The sequence below is a fragment of the Gobio gobio genome, assembly GCF_949357685.1.
Source record: "Gobio gobio genome assembly, chromosome: 7".
NCBI classification, from domain to species: Eukaryota; Metazoa; Chordata; class Actinopteri; order Cypriniformes; family Gobionidae; genus Gobio; species Gobio gobio.
In genome coordinates this window covers 44,969,295-44,992,659 of record NC_137103.1, presented here as the reverse complement: position 1 = coordinate 44,992,659, position 23,365 = coordinate 44,969,295, and the positions used below count along the sequence as shown (strand labels likewise).

Here is a 23,365-nt window from a genome sequence, read left to right as displayed (position 1 = left end):
AAAGGGGCAATATGTAAATATATATATATTAGGGGTGTAACGGTACACAAAACTGACGGTTCGGTACGTACCTCGGTTTTGAAGTCACGGTTCGGTACGGATTCGGTACAGCAGTTTTACAAAATTGCGTTTTATTAATTTTTATTCAACAGTGGTTTAATAAAAAAAAATTGTGTCTGTCCTTAAATGAATTCAATTATAACTAAAAGTTTCTTAAAGATAATGCTGTAAACTATATAGGGAGCCCTTACATATTGCTATTAAAGATTAACAACAGAGCCCAAACTATTAGCCTAAATTCATTTGCTATTTATTTTTAGATATAATAATCAACACTCATAAGCTTCACATAAGGCAGTTTTTGCATTAATATCTAAATCTATTATTATGTTTTGATTTATTTGTTGAAATATAATCATTTAGTGGCTGTAATTTTCATGACAGGTTTATTTAAACATACATTAAATAAACAAGACATCACTAACAGGCTAAGTGGTATATAATGAATATATATATAGGCTAATATAACGAATATATAGGCTAATATAGTGCATGTATTCAGTGAAAGAGTTAATCTCTCTAGTGAACTCACAGCTGTGGACACTGAATGACTTCTGAGGTAAATGTGATTCCATGACATTGTTTGTTTACAAGCTGTTTGAAGTTGAACTGATACGCGTCTCTATCTGTCATGAGAACAGAAAATTACCGCTCCACTTCACATGCCCAATGGAATTTGAACTTGCTTTGCCAGATCACGATTGGTTGGTGTATATACATGACAAACGCATTGGTGAATTGTGTAATACTTTAAAATATATAATATATAGATTTGTAATTAAATCAACACATTAGCTCTGATTATGGATGAAAAAAAATATTGGTTTACTTTTTTCCCCGTAAGGCCACACACTCTGTGAAAGGACCATATTTGGCTCGAGAGCCGCTTCCGAACAGTGGAAAATCAGCAATCAATCAAAACGCACGCAACCCATAGCAAGGCGTTATGGCAACGCCTCAACAGAAATTGTCCGACTTTTGTGCCGTTCGTTACTATTGTATACATTGTCATCAATGTTATGTTATAATAATCACGTTTATTTAGTTTTATTGACCACGATATTATCATTATATCTGTCTGAGAGGGGCACTTTTGATTCATTTTGAAAGATTTTAATAATTTTTCATTTTGATTTTCATTTTTGTAAGAAAATATCCATATTTAACACATTAAAATGTAAAATATCTAGCTTCCACCAGATTATGTATTATATTAAAAATAAAAACAACACTTTATAGTACCCTTTAGACATTCTCTTGACTATAAGTGACGTTCCACTTACATGTCTAGCAGTCATTAGAGTATTAGTAGACTGACTGCTTAATATCAGCTAACTCTTTATTGTGATGCTCCCCAACAGACATTCTACTGAACATAGTAACATAGAACAAAGTACATTTGCTAGTACATGTCAGCTTATTCTACTAACCTACTTCTTAGTCTACTAATACTCTACTAATACTCTAATGAGAGTTAGTTGACATGTAGATGCAAAGTTACTTATAGTCAACAGAATATTTAAAGGGGGGGCATCAAAATAAAGTGTAACCACTTTATTAAGTGACAGCTCAAAATCACTTCAAAAAGCTAAACTGAGAAAACCTAGCATGGTGTGTCTAAAGATGCCATTGGTAACTTTTATTTCCCCCCCCTTTTAGGGCTCACACCAATGCACCTCGCTGCACAATGTGGCTCCCTTGAATCCTTAAACTGTCTTCTTGCACTGCGAGCGGACTACAAACTTGTGGATAAGAGAGGTTGGATGGCTATTCATTTTGGAGCCTTCTACGGCCAGGTGGCATGTATTCAAGCACTATGCAGGAAAGACCCTACATTATTGGAGATAAAGACCCCTGCTGAGTATGTGATATATTTTAGCAATAGATTGATTGTAAATCAATGTGTATATTTATTGATAGATTTTAATGTACAGTATACGCACTACTTTTCAAAGGTTCGGGCTTTTTCAAAGAAGTCTCTTATGCTCACCAAGGCTGTTTTATTTGATCAAAAACACAGTAAAAACAGTTCTATTGTGAAATATTATTACAATTAAAAATAACTTTTCTGTTTGAATATGTTTTAAAATGTAATTTATTCCTTTGACTGGATTTTCAGCTGGATTTTCTGGCATCATTACTCCAGTCTTCAGTCACATGCTCAAGAAATATTTCTTATTATCATCAGTATTGTAGAAACCGTGATTCATTTCCTTTCAGAAGTCTTTGATGAATAGAAAGTTCAAAAGAACATTTATTTCAAATAGAAATCTTTTACACAATTTTCTTTCACTGACAACATACTATTAAACAGAAGTGTATGCATATAATTAATAGGGTTTCTTTCATTATAATAATCAGAAACGCAAAGTTTTTTTAGAGATGCATGATAATGTGTATTTTACAGGTATGGTCGTTCACCACTCTTATTGTCAGCGACCTCTGGTTCAGTGGAAGCTCTGGACGTCCTTTTGTCCACTGGGGCAAACTGGCGAGGGGAAGACAGTAAAGGCAACAACACTGTCCACCTGGCAGCACTTTACTTTCACACAGGTGTCCTTAGACACCTCATTCAGCTGAACTTGGATGGGCTTCCTGTGTGGAAGATTCTTGTCGGTATGATATGTAGCAGATTTTTGTGATTTATCATTTTTATTTGAGAAAAAATAATAAATTACAAAGCTAGAATGACAGCAAAAATATTAAAAATAGCATAAAAACAAAACAAAAACACATAAGAACATTAAATAATACTTCAGGGAAAATATAAAGGAACATACAAGTAAACCATGGCAGCAGATTATCACATATTGACAAATCTTCAATTAAAAATAACTATATTACTATATTACTACAACCTTATGTATTCTAGCCCCATTAATCTTCACAGTGCTGCAGAAGTGTTTTAGCTGCCAGAAGTTTTTAAGGTCCATGTCAGGTGTTGCTGTAAAATAGCCTTTTTATTTTACCATTTATGACTCAAACATCTCCTGATGAGCATACTGACACCTTGTCCGCTCACAGTGGGTGCACCTATAAGCCTGTATCCTATTTTTCCTATTTTCTGGCGGGTCGGTTTTTCCCGCGCTGTCTGCGGATGTGACGTCACCACCGCTGCGAGAGCAAGCAGAAAATAAGAGCAGTTCTATTTTTTGGCCACAGGAGTCAGTCGCGAGTTTAAATTTCAGAAAAACGCATATAGCCCCTTTAACTTATAAGAAGAATCATCATTGAGGAACAAAAGACAAAGATCCAGGCCAAACTACAACTTTGTGAAGTTTAGCACTTGAAGTACGTTTCCAGAAATGGGACATGATCAAACAATCTCAAAACATATGCAAAAATGTACCTTTAAATTAGTATTACACAGACTGCAATTAAGATTTGATGAGAGTTTTATCAAGTGTCGCTTATATGGGGTACAATACGTTTTGTGTACAGTTTTGAAATGAATAAAAATTTGGGTTTGGTAGCAGATTTAAAAAGTGTCTTCCAAATTTCCACCAGTCATAACTATACTAGTGTTATTAAATGTAGAAATATTTATAATATCATGCATTAAAGTTTCTATAGTATTTTCTTCCCTTTTGTGACATACATGAAACGGCTTCTTGAACAAGAAAAAATGTAGGGCGGGACTACATGGTTGGATGGTTGTGGTTTGCCATTGCTGTGATCTTATTTGAGTGACGGGTTGTCCCGCCCTCGCACCAGTAAACCCATCATTAGAGAAAAAAACTGATGTTTGTTAAAACTTACAAATAATTTCACATTTTAGATGAGTAGCTAATTATTTATTTAAATGAATAGGCCCAAGTAATTAATTAAATTAAATTTATTTATTTGTGATTGTGGTAATGATTTACCTGATTTCCATATTTTTTTCGGCAGAAATGACCCAGAGTGAGGACCCCAGGCGGTTGGAGATGGCCCTCAGGTGTCTTGAGGCTCTTTGTGTAAACACTGAGTCCTCCTGTGAGGACATAATGGAAGCAGGTCATAGATACATATAGACTTGATAATCAAGTCAATTTCAGACAGCAACTTATTTTATACCATTTGATAGGCCTATATAGTTTTGGATAGTAGTTGTTTTATGTTTGCATAATAATAAATCATGTTACAGTGCTAAATGTTACAACAATGGTTCTCAACTGGTACGTTGTGGCCCAAAAATGGGTCATACGTCTGTTCTGACTAAGGGTGTAACAATATATCATGATTCATGACACACTATATCACAATACAAAACTGCAACATTTATTGTGGATAGCGTTAATATGTATAGTTTACCCAAAATAAAAGTTTAGACAGAAAATGTACCATCAGATATGGCAATGGTGCTTCAAATATGGCAAACCCAGAAGGTCATATATTTGAGCTTCTATGTTTATTAATTATTGTTAATAATTTTTTTTAAATACATTTTTATATTATGTAATAAACTTTTTAAATGTATGTAGTCAGAGACAGTGCAAACACATGAGTCTAACATAATTCTGTATTTTTAGCTGAGCAGAATCATGAATATTTCTATTTAGTGTCACCTTTGCCCTGTGGAGGAGGAGAAGGACCAAGTCCATTCCTGTTGTGATATCAAATGTAGCATATGCAATGAACAGTAATTTTTGTTTATTGTTTACCATATTGTCACAGGTGGTTGCAGGAAGACAGACGAAGACGACGAATATAATTCTAACACGAAGCTTAATGAGTACAATACAAATAAATATCAGACAGGCAGGGTAGGGTAAACTAAAAGTCCATGATAACTAAGACAAACTGAAAATAAATGTGACATACGAGTTAGAATAAAAAAATGTTGTATTATTTTTTAAATAACCATTTTAAATCTATTTTGAGCATTGAGATCAGTATCGTGTATTGATCGTGTATTGTTACACTCCTAGTTCTGAAATCAGGAAAAAAAGAGCTCAATGGTAATATCTCATAATACATATTTCATAGTTAATATTTCTCCTATTCAGCATCCTAACACAATATTTTAAAGGGATAGTTCACCTAAAAATGAAAATTCTGTCATTAATTACTCACCCTTATGTCGTTCCAAACGTTTAAGACTTTCGTTCATCTTCAGAAACACAAATGAAGATCTTTTTGATGAAATCTGAGAGCTTTCTGTCCCTTGACAGCTACGCAGCTAGCAATTTTACACTTCAAAAAGTTCATAAAGCGATCATAAAACTAATCCATATGCCTTGAGCGGTTTAGTCAATATTTTTTGAAGAGACTTGATCACTTTATATTATGGACAGATTGAATTTAGGCTTTCATTCACATATAAACATTGATCAGTGAACATAAGAAGCTCAACCGACAAACCTCATTGGTTCTTGCGGAAGCTCAAACGTGCCGTGTAACACACGAGAATGAACCTCATTGGTTCTCGCATGTCAAGTGAACATGCTTGAGCTGATGAGTTGATAAATGTTTATATGTGAATAAAAGGCTAAATTCAATCTGTTCATCATATGAAGCGATCATGTCTCTTCAGAAAATTTTAACTAAACCGCTCAATTCATATGGATTAGTTTTACGATCTCTTTGTGAAATTTTTAAAGCATCAAATTGGTAGTTGCGTAAATGGAAAGGACAGAAAGCTCTCCGATTTCATCAAAAAGATCTTCATTTGAGTTCCGAAGATGAAGAAAAGTCATATGGGTTTGGAACGACATGAGGTTGAGTAATCAATGACAGAATTTTCATTTTTGGGTGAACTATCCCTTTAAGCTATTTTTTTAAATAATTTTTTCGTAAGATAAACAATATTGGTACTGCTGATTTGCTACTTGAAAATAATCTGGGTTCTGAAGCAAAACCAGTTGAGAGCCACTGGGCTATAAGATTGGAAAATGTTAATGCCAATTTACACTGCACCGACAGACACCAACCAACGGCAACAGACAGAGACTTTGTCAGGTTTTGTTGGATCAGTGTGTTACCTCTGTTGGTGTTGTTCAGCATTTGGTTGAACGTGTTGAATTGGTGTTTGTTGGGACATGGAATGTCTGAGAAGTGTCATACTGTAATCTGGTGATTGTCTGCATTGGTCGCCATCTGTCGGTGCAATGTGAAGTGGCCTTTAGAAGATTGCATTATGTTCCTGTCTAATAATAGTCACTGCACTGCAGGAGGTATTCCAGTGCTGGTGGACCTCCTTGGTTCAGACAGACAGGTTGTGCAGTGCATGGCTACAGCTGTGCTGTGTCATATGTCAGAGAATGCAAAAGTCTGTGAAGATCTGGTGCATCATGGTGCCGTACCGGTGGTGATCAAGCTCCTCAGCGGCCCTCAGCCTGAGCTGCACTCTCGCTGTGCGGTTATACTAGCCGATCTGGCTAGACACAGTGAGCAGCACCAAAGCCTCATTGCTCAGCTGGTGAGCCAAGATACTTTTTTATGCTATCTGCTCACATCTAAAGTTCCTAAACTTATGTACTGGCGGTGAAAAGTTTGGAATAATAAAGATTTTTTAATGTTTTTGAAGTCTCCTCTGCTTACCAAGGCTGCATTTATTTAATCAAAAATACAGTAAAAACACTAATATTGTGAAATATTATTACATTTTAAAATAACTGTTTTGTATGGTTTGTTAGGATAGGGCAATATTTGGCCGAGATACAACTATCTCAAGGGTGCAAAAAAAATCGAAATATTGAGAAAATCACCTTTAAAATTGTCCAAATGAAGTCCTTAGCAGTTCATATTACTATTAATAATTAAAAAAATATATATATTTATGGTAGGAAATTTACAAAATGGCTTCATGGAACATGATCTTTACTTAATATCCTAATGATTTTTGGCATAAAAGAAAAATCTATAATTTTGACCCATACAATGTGTTGTTGGACCCCTGGTCCAGGGTCACATGTATTCCTGTGAAGGCAAACCTGTCACATGATCCTTCAGAAATCATTCTAATATGCTGATCTGGTGCTCAAGAAACATTTTTTATTATTATAATATTGAAAACCATAGTGCTGCTTAAAGTTTTTGTGGAGACTGTGATATTCTACCATGTAAGGTTTGGGCTAAGTAAGAAAAAAATTGAAATTGAAATTAATACTTTTATTTATCAAAGACACTTTAAATTGTGACAGTAAAGACATAACTTCTATTTGAAATAAATGCTGTTATTTTATTGAGGTATTTATTCATCAAAAAGTCATGATAATTTAGTTTTCAACATTGATTATTGACACCAAATCACCATATTAGAATGATTTCAGAAGGATCATGTGACACTGAAGACTGGACTAATGATGCTGAAAATTCAGCTTTGCCATCACAGAAATAAATTACATTTGAAAATATATTAAAATAGAACTCAGTTATTTTAAAATGTAATAATATTTAACAATATTCTTGTTTTTACAGTATTTTTGTTCAAATAAATTAAGCCTTGGGAAGCGAAGATACTTCTTTCAAAAACATTAAAACACTGTAATTATTCCAAACATTTGACCCTCCATTTTTGTTTGTTTTTAAACAAACAGGGTGGGTTGACCCTAATAGTGAAGCTCCTGACCTCTGACCTCCAAGATGTGCTAGTGAATGCTGTCAGGTGCATACGTACACTATGCGTCCAAAGCCCATGCAACCAAACTGCTGTTGCACACGCTGGAGGAGTTCCACATCTCGTCGAATTCCTGTCTGTGAACTCAGGTACTGTTTACCTTCTGGAAAATATGCAGTAATGGTACACTCTAAAAAAAAAGGCTCGTAATCATAGGGGAACCTTTTTTAGTGCTATATAGCACCAATTTTGGTGCTTCAGTGGTTCTTCAGAGGTGCTATATAGCACCTTAGTCAAAGAACCGGTGAAGAACCTCTGAAGAACCGCTGAAGAACCTCTGAAGAACCGCTGAAGAACCACTGAAGCACCAAAATTGGTGCTATATAGCACTAAAAAAGGTTCCCCTATGATTACGAGCCAAGAACCATTTTTGGTGCAATATAGAACCTTTTTTTTTTTAGAGTGTATGCAAAGTATGCAAGAACAAATATCTGTTAAAATAACAGATCACTCAAAAATAAAAATCATGTCATGTTGTTCTAAACCTTTATGCTGTTGTCTTTTCTGTGGAATACAAAAGGAGACACTTTAAAATCTAAATCAATTGCCTTCAGATTAAACGGATGTGTTTTTTTTTTGGCAGAAGTACTGCAGGAAGAGGCTTGCTTGGCCCTTGCAGAGCTGGCTCGGGGACACAAGGAGAACCAGGAGCTCATATGTGAGACAGGAGGGGTTGGTGCCCTGGTGCAAGCCCTGCAAGGAAGGAAGATATCTGTTAAGGTCAAGGCGGCCACAGCGCTTGAATCTATAGCCAGTCATAATCCTGCCATACAGCAGTGCTTCCTCAGGAAATCGGCTGCTAACTATCTTTTACAACTTTTAAAGGTAATGCAATTGCAGCTTTAGCACGCTATTCACACCTCTATTGCACAATGCTGCCTCTGGGTAACTAAGCCTGTTCGTCACTTTGCAGGCACATAAATTAAACGTTAATAATTCAGGGATGATTATTAGAATAAATCAATATAAAGCTTTTTTTTTTTCTTCCGTTTTTGCAGTTCTGTTTATTTGGAATGGTGCATTTTTTGGGCTCTGGAAAACTGCCATCAAAAAAATTTTCACTTAAAAATGTGACATTCATAAGTGCATAAATTATTTAGAGTCACATAAATTATTCAGTGAGGAATTATGATGAATTGTTTTAATGTTTTTGTTACTTTGGAGGAACATTTTGCAACAGTGAAATGGATATGGATTTAGCCACTAGCAGACCATATTGTTCATATTGTTTTTGAAGCACTTTTTAAACATTATTTTACTAAATTACCTTATTAAATAATATGAATAAATTTATTTATTAGAATAATATTATAATTAATAAAATCCTTTGAATAGTTTTCTGAAAATATTTTTTTAAATATCGTTAGTAATGAGGTTCAGTTCATGGAATAAAAGTATAATTTGAATAGAAACGTAAATACAAATTAAAACATTATTTCAACATTGCTTTCATGATGTGAGCAATACAGGATTAATCTACAATGTTAACCCTGTAAAGCCTGATTTTTAATTTTTTAAATGGAAGTTTATTGAACCTTTAGACAAAATATAAAAGGAAATACAATTTTTTTTTGCATGTTTTTTGATATGGCTCATATTGTATGATATAGTGAGAATTTAAATCTCATATTTGAAAGAAAAAAAAACACCTTAGCCCAAAAACTGAGCAAAAATATGAAATTTAGGGCCATTGCTGATATTTAAATGGCCAAAAAGTAAGACAAAATATTGTAACCTTGTAATGCAAATCAATAAGACCTTTATAATCGTATAACAGACCACATACATAAAATGCATATAAATACAATTTGTCACGCCCAATAATATGTTTTAGTAAGATGATATTTAAATTCTTAGTTTTATGATCAAAGCACTGTAGTTTTTATTGTGGGGGCAAAACATATAAAGCAATCCAATACAATGATGATTGACAAGATGTACTAACGTTCCTCAATTAGCCTGATGTTTGATACTCACATTTTAACATGACTTTTCTAAAACATTATGTATGGATAATCAAGTAAACACAAGTTGCTTGAGCCCAATAGGTGTTCATCTAGAAATATTAAAGTTATTCTCATGTTTACTTTATAAAAATCATTAAAGATTTTGCAGCAAAAAGACTGTAATAAATAACCTGTATGGTTCTAGATAACTTACATTTATTCATTTAGCAGATGATTTGATCCAAAGCGTTTATCAACAAGCCAACATTTTCGTAATATACTTAAATGACATAGACCGGTTCTCGTATTGCATAAAGTCAACCCATGGCACAGTAAACTCTTTTTGAACTTCACCCTGTGTTCAGGTGTTCCAGCTGGACGTGCGGGAACAGGGTGCAACGTCTCTGTGGGCCCTGGCCGGACAAACTCTGAAGCAACAGAAACTCATGGCAGAGCAGATGGGCTACCCAGTCATCCTTGACCTTCTTCTATCCTCTTCAGACAAAATGCAATACGTGGGTAAGGCCAGATACAAATCGGTCTCATTATACACCGTCCCAAAGGACATCACCCAGTTCCATCCAACCAATCAGTCACCCACGAATGTAAGTAACACTCTTGCTGCAAAGCTGTCGTCCAGACAGAAGAAGCACCAAATGCAATAAAAACAGCTTCCCATTGACTACGTGTTGACAGGCACTGGATAAACTGAGCAGATTGACTGCCTGAGCTTCTCCCTGTCACTGACAGAACAGGTCCGGTCCAGCGGGTAAGCGGCCAGCACTTCCTGTCTTGAGACAGCACCGATCTGTTAGACTCATAAGACAGGAAGGCATGCAAGTGGAATGTTATTCCCCCAGTGGGTTTCTCCGTAAACATCGCTTACAAGAGTGGCCCCGTCCCTTGTATTGCTATTAGTGTTAAGCTATGACCAGATTACAGGCTGTGATTCCAATACGACACTGTATTCCAAGAGTGCTTTCTCTTCAGTCAGGTGTCTGGATCGCATCTCCTCTGGATCGTCTGTTAAAACATTTTGTCAGACAGATGTTCCCTAAAAGTCTTTTTCAGACAGAACTGTCCGCACCTTCGTATCGTTACACATTTGGAACATTTGGGAACAAATTATCCAACCCCCCCCCCCCCCCACCCCACCCCACCCCCCCGGAGAACGTTATCTGCACGTATCTTGTTGTTTCACAGGGTGCCGCGCTGCGATAGCGCTTAGCCGAGATAGTCATACCCATCAGGATGGCTTTTGCAGGGAGAACGGTGTGCCGCCTTTGGTGCGTTTGCTTCGAGGGTCACGAACAGCACTGAAGACCCTGCTCAGTGTCATCAAAGCCTTGGGTTGTTTGTGCATTGGTAATGTCTCACACTTCTTCTTCTTCCAGTTTTTTTGGTATAAAGGGCTCTGTTATAGCGCAAATGATACAACTTTTGTTTTGTGGTTGCAGGAGTGGCGCTCAATACTAATAAAAACAGTCAAAAGATTATTTACAGAGAAAAGGCTATTCCTACATTATTAGAGCTTTTAGAAACCCATGAATCTCCGGAGGTCAAGGTAAGAATTCATTGCACATTTTTCTTTTATACCCCATCACCCTAAACAAGAAGTGACATGTTTTTAAATAACATTAGGTACAAGTGGCTCAGACTCTCGCCTGTGTGCTGATGGGGAACCAAAAACTCCAGAGGGAATTTTGGGAACAAGAGGACTTCTCTTATGAAGTTGTTCTGGAGCTCCTGCGGGCTGAAAACAAAGTACTTCAAATTTTATACCATATTAAACTTAGTTTAAAATATGCCATGGTGCATATCCCATGCCACTGATATACTAAATATATTTGTCTAAATGAAGTGCTCAGCAAGTCATTTCTTTCAGAACATTTGTCTGGGTGCTGGACTTGCATTATCCCTGTTTGCATACAACAACAAAGCAGAAAAGAAGGCAATTCGACAAATGGGAGGAATTCCAATGAAGACATATGAGATTTTTTTAAATTCTGACAACGAGACAGAAAGAGCAAAAGCTGCATTTCAGGTAGTCAGAATATTCTGAATGTATACACAATACATATATACAACCCCAAATCAGAAAAAGTTGGGACAGTATGGAAAATGCAAAACAAAAAGAAAAAAGAAGTGATTTCTAAATTTACTTTGACTTGTATTTCATTGCAGACAATATGAACACAAAATATTTCATGTTTTGTCTGGTCAACTTCATGTCATTTGTAAATATGCATCATTTCCTGTCATTCAGACCTGCAACACATTTAAAAAAAAGTTGGGACAGGAGCAATTTAGGGTGAGTAATGAGGTAAAATGGTTAAATAAAGATGTGATTTGAAACAGGTGATGTCAACAGGTGATTGTAATTATGATTTGGTACAAAAGAAGCATCCAAGAAAGGTCTAATCCTTTAGGAGCAAAGATGGGCAGAGGATCGCCAGTTTGCCAACAAATACGTGAGAAAATTATTGAAATGTTTAAAAACAATGTTCCTCAAAGAAAGATAGGAAGAGATTTGGATATTTCACATTCAACAGTGCATAACATAATAAAAAAGATTCAAGGAATCTGGAGGAATTTCAGTGCGTAAAGGACAAGGGCGCAAGCCTAAGCTGAACAACCGTGATCTCCGATCCCTCAGGCGGCACTGCATCAAGAATTATCATTCATCTATAAGCGATATCACCACATGGGCTCAGGACTACTTTGGCAAACCTTTGTCAAGTACCACAATACGTAGTTACATCCACAAATGCCAGTTAAAACTGTACTGTGCCAAAAGGAAGCCCTATGTTAACAGTGTCCAGAAGCGCCGTCGACTTCTCTGGGCTCGGAGGCATCTGGGATGGACCATCACACAGTGGAAACGTGTACTGTGGTCAGATGAATCAGTATTTGAGGTATTTTTTGGGAGGAATGGACGCCGTGTGCTCCGGACCAAAGAAGAAAAGGATCATCCAGACTGTTACCAGCAACAAGTCCAAAAGCCAGGGTCTGTCATGGTATGGGGTTGTGTCAGTGCCCTTGGCAAAGGTAACTTGCACTTCTGTGAAGGCACCATTAATGCTGAAAAGTACATAGAGATTTTGGAGCATAATATGCTGCCTTCAAGAAGACATCTTTTCAGGGGACGTCCATGCATATTTCAACGAGACAATGCAAAACCACATTCTGCACACATTACAAAGTCCTGGCTGCGGAGGAAGAGGGTACGGGTACTTGACTGGCCTGCCTGCAGTCCCGACCTGTCTCCAATAGAGAATGTGTGGCGCATTTTGAAGCGCAAAATGCGACAATGAAGACCCCGTACCTTAAGACTTGTTTGCAGGAAGAATGGGACAAAATTACACCTGAAACACTTCATCACTTAGTGTCTTCAGTCCCTAAACGTCTTTTAAGTGTTGTGAAAAGGAATGGCAACATTACAAAGTGGTAAATGCTTTACTGTCCCAACTTTTTTTGAAATGTGTTGCAGGTCTGAATGACAGGAAAGGATGCATATTTACAAATGACATGAAGTTGACCAGACAAAACATGAAATATTTTGTGTTCATATTGTGTGCAATGAAATACAAGTCAAAGTAAATTTAGAAATCACTTCTTCTTTTTTTTTTGCGTTTTCCATACTGTCCCAACGTTTTCTGATTTGGGGTTGTACTAAATTAATAATGTATCGAATACATTTTAATAAAAAAAATATACATTTTACATCATAACGTTTGTTTTGATTTTAAAACTCCAAAAATAACATTTAAAGTGCCCCTATTATGCTATTATAAAGGCTCCTAATTTAGTTTTGGAGGTCTCCTACAACAGATTTACATGCATCAAAGGTCAAAAACACTTTCATTTTCTCACAATATACATTGCACATCACATTTTTCAATGATTCTCAAACAACTCGTCGGATGAATCTGTCTTTCTAAATCCCTCCTTTCCGCAAGACTACTCTGCTCTCATTGGCCAGAGGGCCCAGTCTGTTGTGATTGGTCTTCCATGTACAGCCCGTGTTTCAGAAGCTAAACGCCCATTATACCCCCGCGGAATTGGGCTACTTCAACACTGTTGCCGCGGGCTGTTTTTCATTTCCGTGGCTTGAAGCGACCCCAATTATGTGATATTTAGCCCCGGGAATGCAAATTTTAGTAGGCAACCATGCCAAAAAACCCCCCACATATTTTACCTCCCAAATTTTACCGGAGAAGCCTCTCTGAAACGCGATTGGGCTTGTTTTGGGCTAGTTTTGAGTAGCAATTGGGCGGGTTTTGTTGTGAAAACCTGGCAACCCTGATTATACCATAACTGAACTCCAGCTCCGGAGGCTTCTTAAAGCTCAGCGAATGTACACACTGTAAAGACAGTAACCATGACGTCGATTTTACGATTTCAATCCGAGCGCGAGTCCGATGATGAAACATTGGAAGAACTAGTTATTCAACCCGAACCTCCATCGCAAGGACGACTTGAGCAGGACGTTTCTCAGTGATACGCTACTCAGTTTGAGCTACATTATGAGATGCTGCAAGTGTAATTCCTCACCATCAGCATTAACAAGTTTACGTCCATCAACAAACCCATGTTTATATTTCTAATTTATTGCGGTGCACATGTGGGAACTGTATAAACTGGGTATTGACCCATCTTTCAAGAGCAAGCGTTTTGCGAATCTTTGAGATTTGCGCATTGAATTCTGAGATTTGAGGAGGAGTCATTTGAGGGCGGGTCAAGTTGTTTGCGGGGGGACAACGTTCAACATAGGCGGGCATTATGCAAATGTATTTTCTTGTGACGTACAACCGCCATGCAGTGGGATTCGAAATACAAATGAAAACATTTACCATAGTAGAAAATTAGCAGACTTTATACTTTTAATGAACACTTGTAATGGACTGGATGACAAGTAATTTAATACACATCTTATGTTTGACAGATAGTTGTGTTAGCCAGAGTAATTAGTGGGTCAGATGAAGTGACTTTGACTGCAAGGGGAATCACTGATCTTGTTGAATTATTGCAGTCTGACCAATCCACCACTGTGGTCATTGCAGGTGAGAGGACTTGCTCATAAAAATAATGCAAAGATGCAGTGTTTACTGTTAATGTACACCATTGTTCAAAAGTTTGGGGTCATTAAGATTTTTTTGAAAGATATAAATGCTTTTACTCAGAAAGGATGCATTAAATTGATCAAAAGTGACCGTAAAGACATTTATAATGTTACAAAAGATTTCCATTTCATATAAATGAATAAAAATATCATGGTGTCCACAAAAATATTAATAACATTGCTATTAATAAGATAAGCAAATCAGCATATAAGAATGATTTCTGAAGGATAATGTGACACTGGAGAAATAATGCTGAAAATTCAGCTTTGCATCACAGGAATAAATTACATTTTAAAGTATATTCAAATAGAAAACATTTGTTTTATTGTAATAATATTTCAGGATATATTTTTGAGAAAATAAAATGCAGCTTTGGTGAGCATAAGAGACTTCTTTCAAAGCCATTTAAAAAAAAATCAGACCCCAAGCTTTTGAACTATAGTGTATATCAATAAAATGAGGAAATAATCTTGTGTAACGTTCCATCTTATCTTATTCCAGCACAACTACTTGCTAGTCTGGCTCGCATGAGAGCAGGTATTACTGATGCGATTGTCACCATGGGTGCTATAGAGTATCTCTCTGCTCATCTGGACTCAGAGGATGAAGAGGTAATGTTTAATTATATGTACATTTGATGTTTCCCAATCTATTAAAATAAGTGCTTAAAATGACATTCATAGGATTTTAAAACTAAAATAATATACTTTCTTCCTACCTACATTTTAGGTCCGAACAGCTTGTGCAAGTGCTCTGGGCTACCTGACCTTTAATCGCTTTGCTCATAGACAGCTTCTGTCAAAATGTAGGAAAAACCCTCACATATATGACCTGCTAAAGAAGAATCTAGCACACGACGCCAGAATATCGCAATTCTTTACAGAAGAGTTTGAAAGACAGAGAAGAATAGGGTTTCCGTCCCTCAGGTGCTTTAAATTTCATCAGGAAGTCACTGAATATGAGGCCTTTGATAATTCACAAGCATAATTTGTTTTCTTTCTGTTTTCTCCATTGCAGTTTGGAGATAAATGGCGGCCCTCCTGTGCCTCACCGTGATAATAAAGGTATTTCAATGGACTTGTGTATGACAGAGAAATATTGTGATGCTGGCTAAAGCAAAGATGAATATATCTCACAGCTGTTTGCGCTATACCATTTCTCACCAGGGCTGTCAAAGAGACTGAACGCTAGGTGTAGTCGGTCAGCAGTCGGTGAGAGGGAAACATCAGCTCCTTTGCAGCACCATATAAAACAGAGGGCCAGAACCGCAAAGCCCAGAGTCAGAACGGGACAGACGTCCACTGAGGTTAAATGAAAGGCCATGAACTCACACCAAAACGTGATGGAAGAGAAATAACAAAATAAGCTTTGGACAAAAAGCATATGCAAAACAGAAACATTTATATTTCTTTAAATAAAAAGTAATTTATTTATAAGATGCAAATTCCCTTACAACACAATGTCAAGAGTTTATCCTCAGTTTTAATGGTGGAACTTTGATTGCGGCATCTTTAACTTCTGAAGTGATGTCTAATCCAAGTGGTGCCCTAAAAAAGAACATATTATCAAATAAAATAAGTCTAAGACTAAAAATGCATCTATTGTGTGTTTTTTAATTAAACACACACACACACAAATGTATTTCATAAAATAAAATAAAGCACAATAGGAGCAAAAGTTATATATATATGTTATATGTATAGTCTTTTAAATCAATTTGAGAAATTCGTAGAGAATAGTATATAATAGTATTTGTATGTAGTATGGCTAAAATAACAAACTTTTACAGTAAACACAAAATTAAGTTTTATTTCTGTAATTTAATATATTTTTGAATAAAATATTTATCCAAGTGGGCGTTACATTCTAGAATTGACACTTTTCACATGTCCGGGTTTCTTAGAAGTGGAAGTTGACATAGTTGGGTAAACTTTTATAGCGGTGAATGAGAGACTACATTAAATATATTTATTTTTGTTACCATTTACTGAAATAGCAAAAGAAAAAGTCCACAATAGTGTTTTCACAATTTTCAAAAAGAGTAGAAAATGATGTAAATGTCCCATAGCCGCTGTATTAGAAACACCCTCACAGCAGCGTTAACTAGTTTATTGTAATTTGATGCAAAGGTAATATAACACTAAAGCTGAATCCAAAATCGCCCCCCTATACCCTCAAATAGGGCATTATTTGAGGGGACAGCCATCTGTAGTGGTGTCCGAAATCATAGTTTCGGACGTTATTGAGTGCACTCGTTCAATCCCACATTGCACCGCAATAACGAGTGTGCAGCCTATGTACACACAACGGCTGCCCGAATTCACTCACTCGTTTTCATTCACTCCTTCAAGTGAACTGCATTAGTGGACTAACATAGGGAATAGTGAATGAGGGATTAGGGGGCGATTTCGGATTCAGCCTAAGTATAGTGTTATAAATGTAAAAAAAAATTGAACATATAAAAAACTCTGCAGGATTTACGATGCTTATGACCGTTAAAAACGACATCACAGTCTGTGAAAAAATGAAAAAAAAAAAAAAAAATAGGCAGAGCAAATTACTACATTTTGATGAAAGTTTTTTTTTTTCTTTCTTGGAATTGACATGAACTGTTTAATTGTGCACAATAAGACCCGAAACATGCATTGAAAACATAAATAGGTACGATTACGTAACTAACAAAGCAAATGCAATTTTAACTTACTTGGGTTCATATTTGACCTCTTCAGTATGGGACATGATCCCTTTTCCTTGCTTTAGTCTCTCTATGCCATTCCTAAGAACAGTAGTGTGGAACAAAAGTCAGTGTCTTATGCATGTAATTGAGGCTGTTAGGTAATGCGCACCAGTGTTATCACCTTACCATGCAATCATGACTCCATTATCAGTGCAAAGCTTTGGCGGAGGGCAAAGCAGATGCAACCCAGTGGCATCTGTGACGATTTTCAGAGTCTGTCTGATGTATTCATTACTTGCTACTCCTCCTGACACAACCTATAGAGGTGCAAAAGAGGAAAGAGTTGAATTTTTGGTTGGGATAGAAAGGCCGGAGTGGAATTTTTTCCAAATGTCAATTCACAGCAGGCGTTTATTGGTTGAAGCTTTTAAAAATGATAAAATGGTCAAGTGAACCTAAAAGGACATATTTATGCTATTTTACAACTTTCTTTAGTGTGTAACGTTGCTATTTGAGCCTGAAAAAGATCTGCAAAGTTTCAAAACACGGTAACACTTTACAAAAAGGTTGTATTAGTTAACATTAGTTAATACATTAGTTAACATGAACTAACCATGAACAACACCTCTGTTCAGCATTAGTTAATCTTTGTTAACATTAGTTAATATAAATCCAGCTGTTCATGGTTTGTTCATGTTAGTTCATGGTGCATGAACTAATAATGAACTGCACTTTTAAAGCATTTATTTATCTTTGTTAATGTTAATTTCAACATTTACTGATGCATTATTAAAATCTTGATACCATTAGTTAATGTTAACTAATGCATTAACTAATGTTAACTAATACAACCTTATTGTAAAGTGTTACCCAAAACACAAAGTCCACTCCAATAATCCTATATATATCAGTGCGCACGGTTTCTGAACTCTCTGAAACACCTTGATTGTAGTCTTTAATTTTCTTCCGGGAATGTTCATGTCACAATATTCCTCATTTAAATAAATCCTGCCCAAGGTATATGCAAAAACACAAAAAAAGGGGTGAGGCCTGGTTGAATTTCGTGATGGTAAGGGGCGTGACATTTATGAATCACACTCAGTTCAATTATAAACAGTACCAATAACAATACACTGGTCCAGCCTACCAATCAGAGCACACTGCACTTTCCAGAAGGAGGGGCTTCATAGAACTAAACAGAGCATAGAGACAGAGCGTATTTAGGCCACACCCACACTTGGGGGAAAACAATCCAACGCTCTCCATTGACTTTGCATTGCGTGAAGCGGACTCCTTGTCATTCATGACTTATAACAAAAAACAGAACAATGTCTAAAAGCTGCTTTGTGACAAGGTGTACAGCAAACAAGCTAAAAAACACAGAAATATGTTTTTATAAGCTGTCGACCCAAAAAAAGCGTTTAAGGAGCCAAAAGTGGATACATGCAATAAGAAGTGAAGCTTCAGCAGGAAGAATGGGTACATTTTGGGATCCTGACACTCAGCATGCCTCAGTATGCCTATGTGTGCAGTAAACATGTTGTCACTATTAAGTCAAATATTCAAATGTCAGTTTTATATATGAGATTTCCTGTCGCTGATTACATTCCCCTCCAGTGGGTGTAGTTCTCAGTGTAATATAACATGTCGCGCTCTGTCTCAATGGCCTGCATCCACTTTTTTGTCCTTAAACGCTCGTTTTTTGGATCAACAACTTATAAAAACGTCTGGGTTTTTTCGTTCTGGGTTGTTTAGCTTGTTTGCTGTACACCTTGTCACATATCAGCTTTTATACATTGTTCTGTTTTTTGTTATAAGTCAAAAATGACAAGGAGGCCGCTTCACGCAATACAAAGTCAATGGAGACGGTTTGATTGCCCCCCCATAAATGTTGAAAGTAAAACTCTTACAAATGCATATGCAATAGGTCAGTCACAAAAATACCTCTGTCCATGCCCTTTCAGCGCTAATTTTTCACTGCCTGTCTTTAGTAAATCCCAAAAGTAAAGGGTTTGCACTGGCGCAAGCTGTTCATAAATCTGGCCCAAGACTTTGTAAAAGGGCATAAAATGGCCTCTTTAATATGAAATGCCACAATCGAGTCCTGGGGTGCTGTGAACTTACCAAAGTTGGATTGTGCTGCGGTAGAAGACCTTTGGATTTACAGAACAAAATGGCACGATGTGTTCGTTTGGCTATATGAGATGCCACGGTGTATTGTGAGGCAGCGGCGATGTCTTTAACGCATGATAATAACTGTCCTGTTTCAAGACCTGAGGAAACATAACATTGTCTTACAGTTAATATAATACTGATTATTATCAATACTATTGTAATAATTGTATTGCATCTCCAATCAGATGTCAAATTTGAGACAGTAAAAACCTAGTGAGCTGCCTACCTAGGCAGCTCTATTTCCAAATTCCAGTGGAGGATAAAGGCGACAATCCCATAATGCACAAGCTGGCGGATAGAGCAAGAGACATTTGGATTGTAAATATAGAATTAATTTATACAACAAACAAAAAAATCAATAAAATACTTTGAATCTAATTAAAATGTATTACATTTGCTCAATATTTTTGTGTGCTGTACATGATTATGCTTATCAGAATATATATATATAAAGTGCTGGGCAATCGATTAATCACATCCAAAATAAAAGTTTGAGTTTACATAATATATGTGCCTGTACTGTGTATAATTATGTTTATATTAATACACTTCATGTATATATTTAAGAAATATTTGCATGCATGTACTATATATTTACATAATGTATCATATATATATAAATATTTTATACATAAATATAAAATGTTTCTTAAATATATACATGCGTGTGTGTGTTTATATATACATAATAATTATACACAGTACACGCACATACATTATGTAAACACAAACTTTTATTTTGGTTGCGATTAATCGTAATGAATCGATTGCCAAGCATTAATTATATATATATATCATATATACATACATATTAATATATGTATATATTAATGCTTGGCAATCGATGAATACTAATTGATTAATTTATATATATATTTTTTTTATATATATATATATATATATATATATATATATATATATATATATATATATATATATATATATATATATATATATATATATATATATATATATATATATATATATATTTTTTTTTTATATATATATATATATATATATATATATATATATATATATATTCATTAAATGCATTAATTCATTAAATGTAAAGAAATGTATTTCAATTAATCAATTTCATTCATGAAATGTATTCATTTGTATGACAAGCAAAGTTGCTGCCTATATATGGTCACTTCTAAGCAGTGCTGGGTATTATTTACAAACTGTAATCCATTACTGAATACAAATTACATGATCAATTGTAGTTAGTAACGTAATCTATTACATTACACATTTTAGGTAATATAATCAAATTGTTTTTGATCTAACTTATTTATCACAATGATTTGAATAGAATAGTCTTGTAGCATAATGATTTAAAAATGCAATGAGAAAGAAAAGTTACTCCTCTCTGTTATCAACAACGTGAAGTGCATTAAACATATGGCAGGATTTCTCAAAAGAAATTGAATTATGAATTATTTTCTCGGAATATCGAGTAATCATGTAATCAATAAAAAAGTAATTGTGGTCTGACTACAAGTATTTTAAAATGTCATATAATCCAAGTATTTAATTTTAGGAATCTGATTACGTAATCCAGATTACATATAATCAGTTACTACCCAGCACTGCTTTTAAGATGCCATTTCAGGCCTTAAAAGGCAGCTGTCTATGTAGACGGTAGGCAGCTCGCTAGGTTTGGTAAAATAACCTGTTCTATTGTTTAAAATGAACAGATAAAGTACCTTCTTCTCTCTCTTTTTTCTTTATTGCCATTGTCACCTGGTTTCGCAAACCAGCAAAAGAGAAATTGCAGTCGTACATCTGCCCCATTGGCGTCTTGAAGTGGAATGCAAGTTGATTGCCCTCTTTCGCCAGAAGCTCTATGGCTTGTCCGCCACTCAAAGTCGAACACTCTGGGTGATTCCTAAGAGAAAGACTTCTAGCAATCTATCATTGAAAGGAAAGATAAAGAGTTTATATGACAAACATCATACAGCTTTCCTTGTATTTGAATAGGAAGTGATATCCTGATACCTTATCTAAAGCGTCCCCAGCTGCTGTATCCAATGTTTGCCCCAGAAGAAGAAACTCATCGATTCCTTTGGCCAGTGCAAGAAGAGTATGACCCCCAGAGACAAGGAGCACGAGAAAAGGGAAGTCTACGGGGTGCAGCATTCTTACTGTAAGGGCATGGGCCTCCATATGGTGTATAGGGATGAACGGCTTTTCATGTAGTCTCACAAACTTCAGACTGAAATCCAAGCCGATCCCGAGGCTGAGGGAGAGACCAGGCTTTACTGTTGTGGCCACAGCTGTGAGTTCATTGGGTTCAATGCCACTTCTGTCTAAGGCCTCCTGGACAACTCTACAGATGTTCTCTCTGTGTAGGCGTTGGGCCACAGGTGGGATAATTCCACCCGTGCTGCAAGTAAAAAAAATCGAATTGAGGATTACTCATCAAATGGACAATAACACAGCAGCAATTACATCATTTTTTATACCGTTTCAAATTTGAGTTTAAAGTTTATAAAAATATAAGTACAATTTTACATTGTAGGCATATTTCAATCCCTCTTTAGGGATACATACATACATACATACATACATACATACATACATACATACATACATACATAGTCCTAGCCTAAAAACAACCTTTTTCCGAAAATTGGAAAAAACTTTTATAAAAAGCAAAAGTATATTAATATAAGTATATTTTTGGATGATAGAATTCATCCCTCACATATGATTTTATATATGTGAAGCGACAAACTTATTTTATTAAGTTGGCTTGGAAGAGCCAACTAACTTTTATTAAGTTGGCTTGGATTTCACTTTAAAAATGACTACAATTCCTAAAACCACTGATCTATATAATGACTCTATATATAGAGTCTCTCTATATAGATATTCTCTCTATATAGATCAGTGTCTAAAACTAAAATAAAAATAAATTAAATCTTAATACAAATATTTAAAAAACAACAACCAAAAACTAAATAAAAAATATTTTACAAAATTACTAAAACTTGAACTAAAATGAACACTGTAAATATAAAAACAAAAGCAATTTCCAAAAATATTAGTGAATACTACAATCGTAAATAAATAACACTGCTTATAGTAGAGCACAAGTCATATGGACCACTTGATTAATTTTTTTGTACTTTTTGAAGCTTAGGAACATTGTAATTGTAAATAAATAACAACAGAATGTCGTTTTTGATTGAACTGTTCCTTTAAGATATTGAAAACTTGTGAAGTCAAGTGTTAGTCTATCCCTGCTTTCCAATGTGCATACTATCCACACGAATTATTTAGGCTAAATAGTATTGAATATTACTAATGTCATATTACTATTTAGAATGGATAGTATGCACATTGAGAAGCAGGCTGTGTCTCAACTAAGGTCATTTATAAATGAAGTTAGTGGCTATGCTTACTCCAGGTGTGTCTGTTTCTGAGAATGCAGAGATTCCCCCAAAATGATTCCAGTCTCGTCCAGCACAGCCGCCCCTGTCTCATCGCAGCTCGTCTCAATCCCCAAAACTAATCTAGGGCGCACTGCGGTGAAGGCTCTTATAGACGTGCTGTGCTTCATCCAGCACCGAACAGGTCCATTCAAAACACATGGAAACATTCTGATAACACTGACAACTCACTGTGAACGCTTTAACTGGACAACAATCTGAAAGACCATATGTTTCGACAATTTAAGTAACTCAAAAACACTTCTAAACTGGTATTTTCTTGTAAAAGTTCATTCATGACCCTGTATGAAACGAGACGTCACATATAAATACGTCCTACTGACAAC

The 23,365-nt window shown here is 35.7% G+C and overlaps 3 protein-coding genes across 3 annotated transcripts in view; 2 read left to right on the top strand and 1 right to left on the bottom strand.

Annotated features, from left to right (window-relative positions):
- Positions 1–6,701, top strand: part of tfpia (tissue factor pathway inhibitor a) — a 1,059,262-nt gene extending 1,052,561 nt beyond the window's left edge. Inside the window, exon 8 of the transcript XR_013816822.1 lies at positions 6,614–6,701. The gene's annotated coding sequence lies outside the window, so the exon portion shown is untranslated. The remainder of the gene's footprint in view (positions 1–6,613) is intronic.
- ankar (ankyrin and armadillo repeat containing) overlaps positions 1–16,579 on the top strand; it is a 22,709-nt gene extending 6,130 nt beyond the window's left edge. Inside the window, exons 7-22 of the mRNA XM_079820714.1 lie at positions 1,720–1,921; positions 2,468–2,676; positions 3,952–4,056; positions 6,213–6,460; positions 7,581–7,749; positions 8,244–8,485; positions 9,972–10,125; positions 10,810–10,971; positions 11,064–11,170; positions 11,248–11,370; positions 11,492–11,650; positions 14,552–14,669; positions 15,231–15,340; positions 15,459–15,655; positions 15,747–15,793; positions 15,896–16,579. Coding sequence (XP_079676840.1) covers positions 1,720–1,921; positions 2,468–2,676; positions 3,952–4,056; positions 6,213–6,460; positions 7,581–7,749; positions 8,244–8,485; positions 9,972–10,125; positions 10,810–10,971; positions 11,064–11,170; positions 11,248–11,370; positions 11,492–11,650; positions 14,552–14,669; positions 15,231–15,340; positions 15,459–15,655; positions 15,747–15,793; positions 15,896–16,044 — 2,501 coding nt within the window. The 3' untranslated portion in view covers positions 16,045–16,579. The remainder of the gene's footprint in view (positions 1–1,719; positions 1,922–2,467; positions 2,677–3,951; positions 4,057–6,212; positions 6,461–7,580; positions 7,750–8,243; positions 8,486–9,971; positions 10,126–10,809; positions 10,972–11,063; positions 11,171–11,247; positions 11,371–11,491; positions 11,651–14,551; positions 14,670–15,230; positions 15,341–15,458; positions 15,656–15,746; positions 15,794–15,895) is intronic.
- osgepl1 (O-sialoglycoprotein endopeptidase-like 1) lies at positions 16,142–23,365 on the bottom strand. The gene is made up of 7 exons (XM_079820915.1): positions 22,992–23,365; positions 21,583–21,970; positions 21,291–21,495; positions 19,531–19,679; positions 17,593–17,723; positions 17,434–17,505; positions 16,142–16,276 (listed from the first exon to the last, which is right to left on the bottom strand). Exons 1-7 carry the CDS (start codon positions 23,186–23,188, stop codon positions 16,192–16,194), a joined length of 1,227 nt encoding a protein of 408 aa, XP_079677041.1. The 5' UTR covers positions 23,189–23,365; the 3' UTR covers positions 16,142–16,191.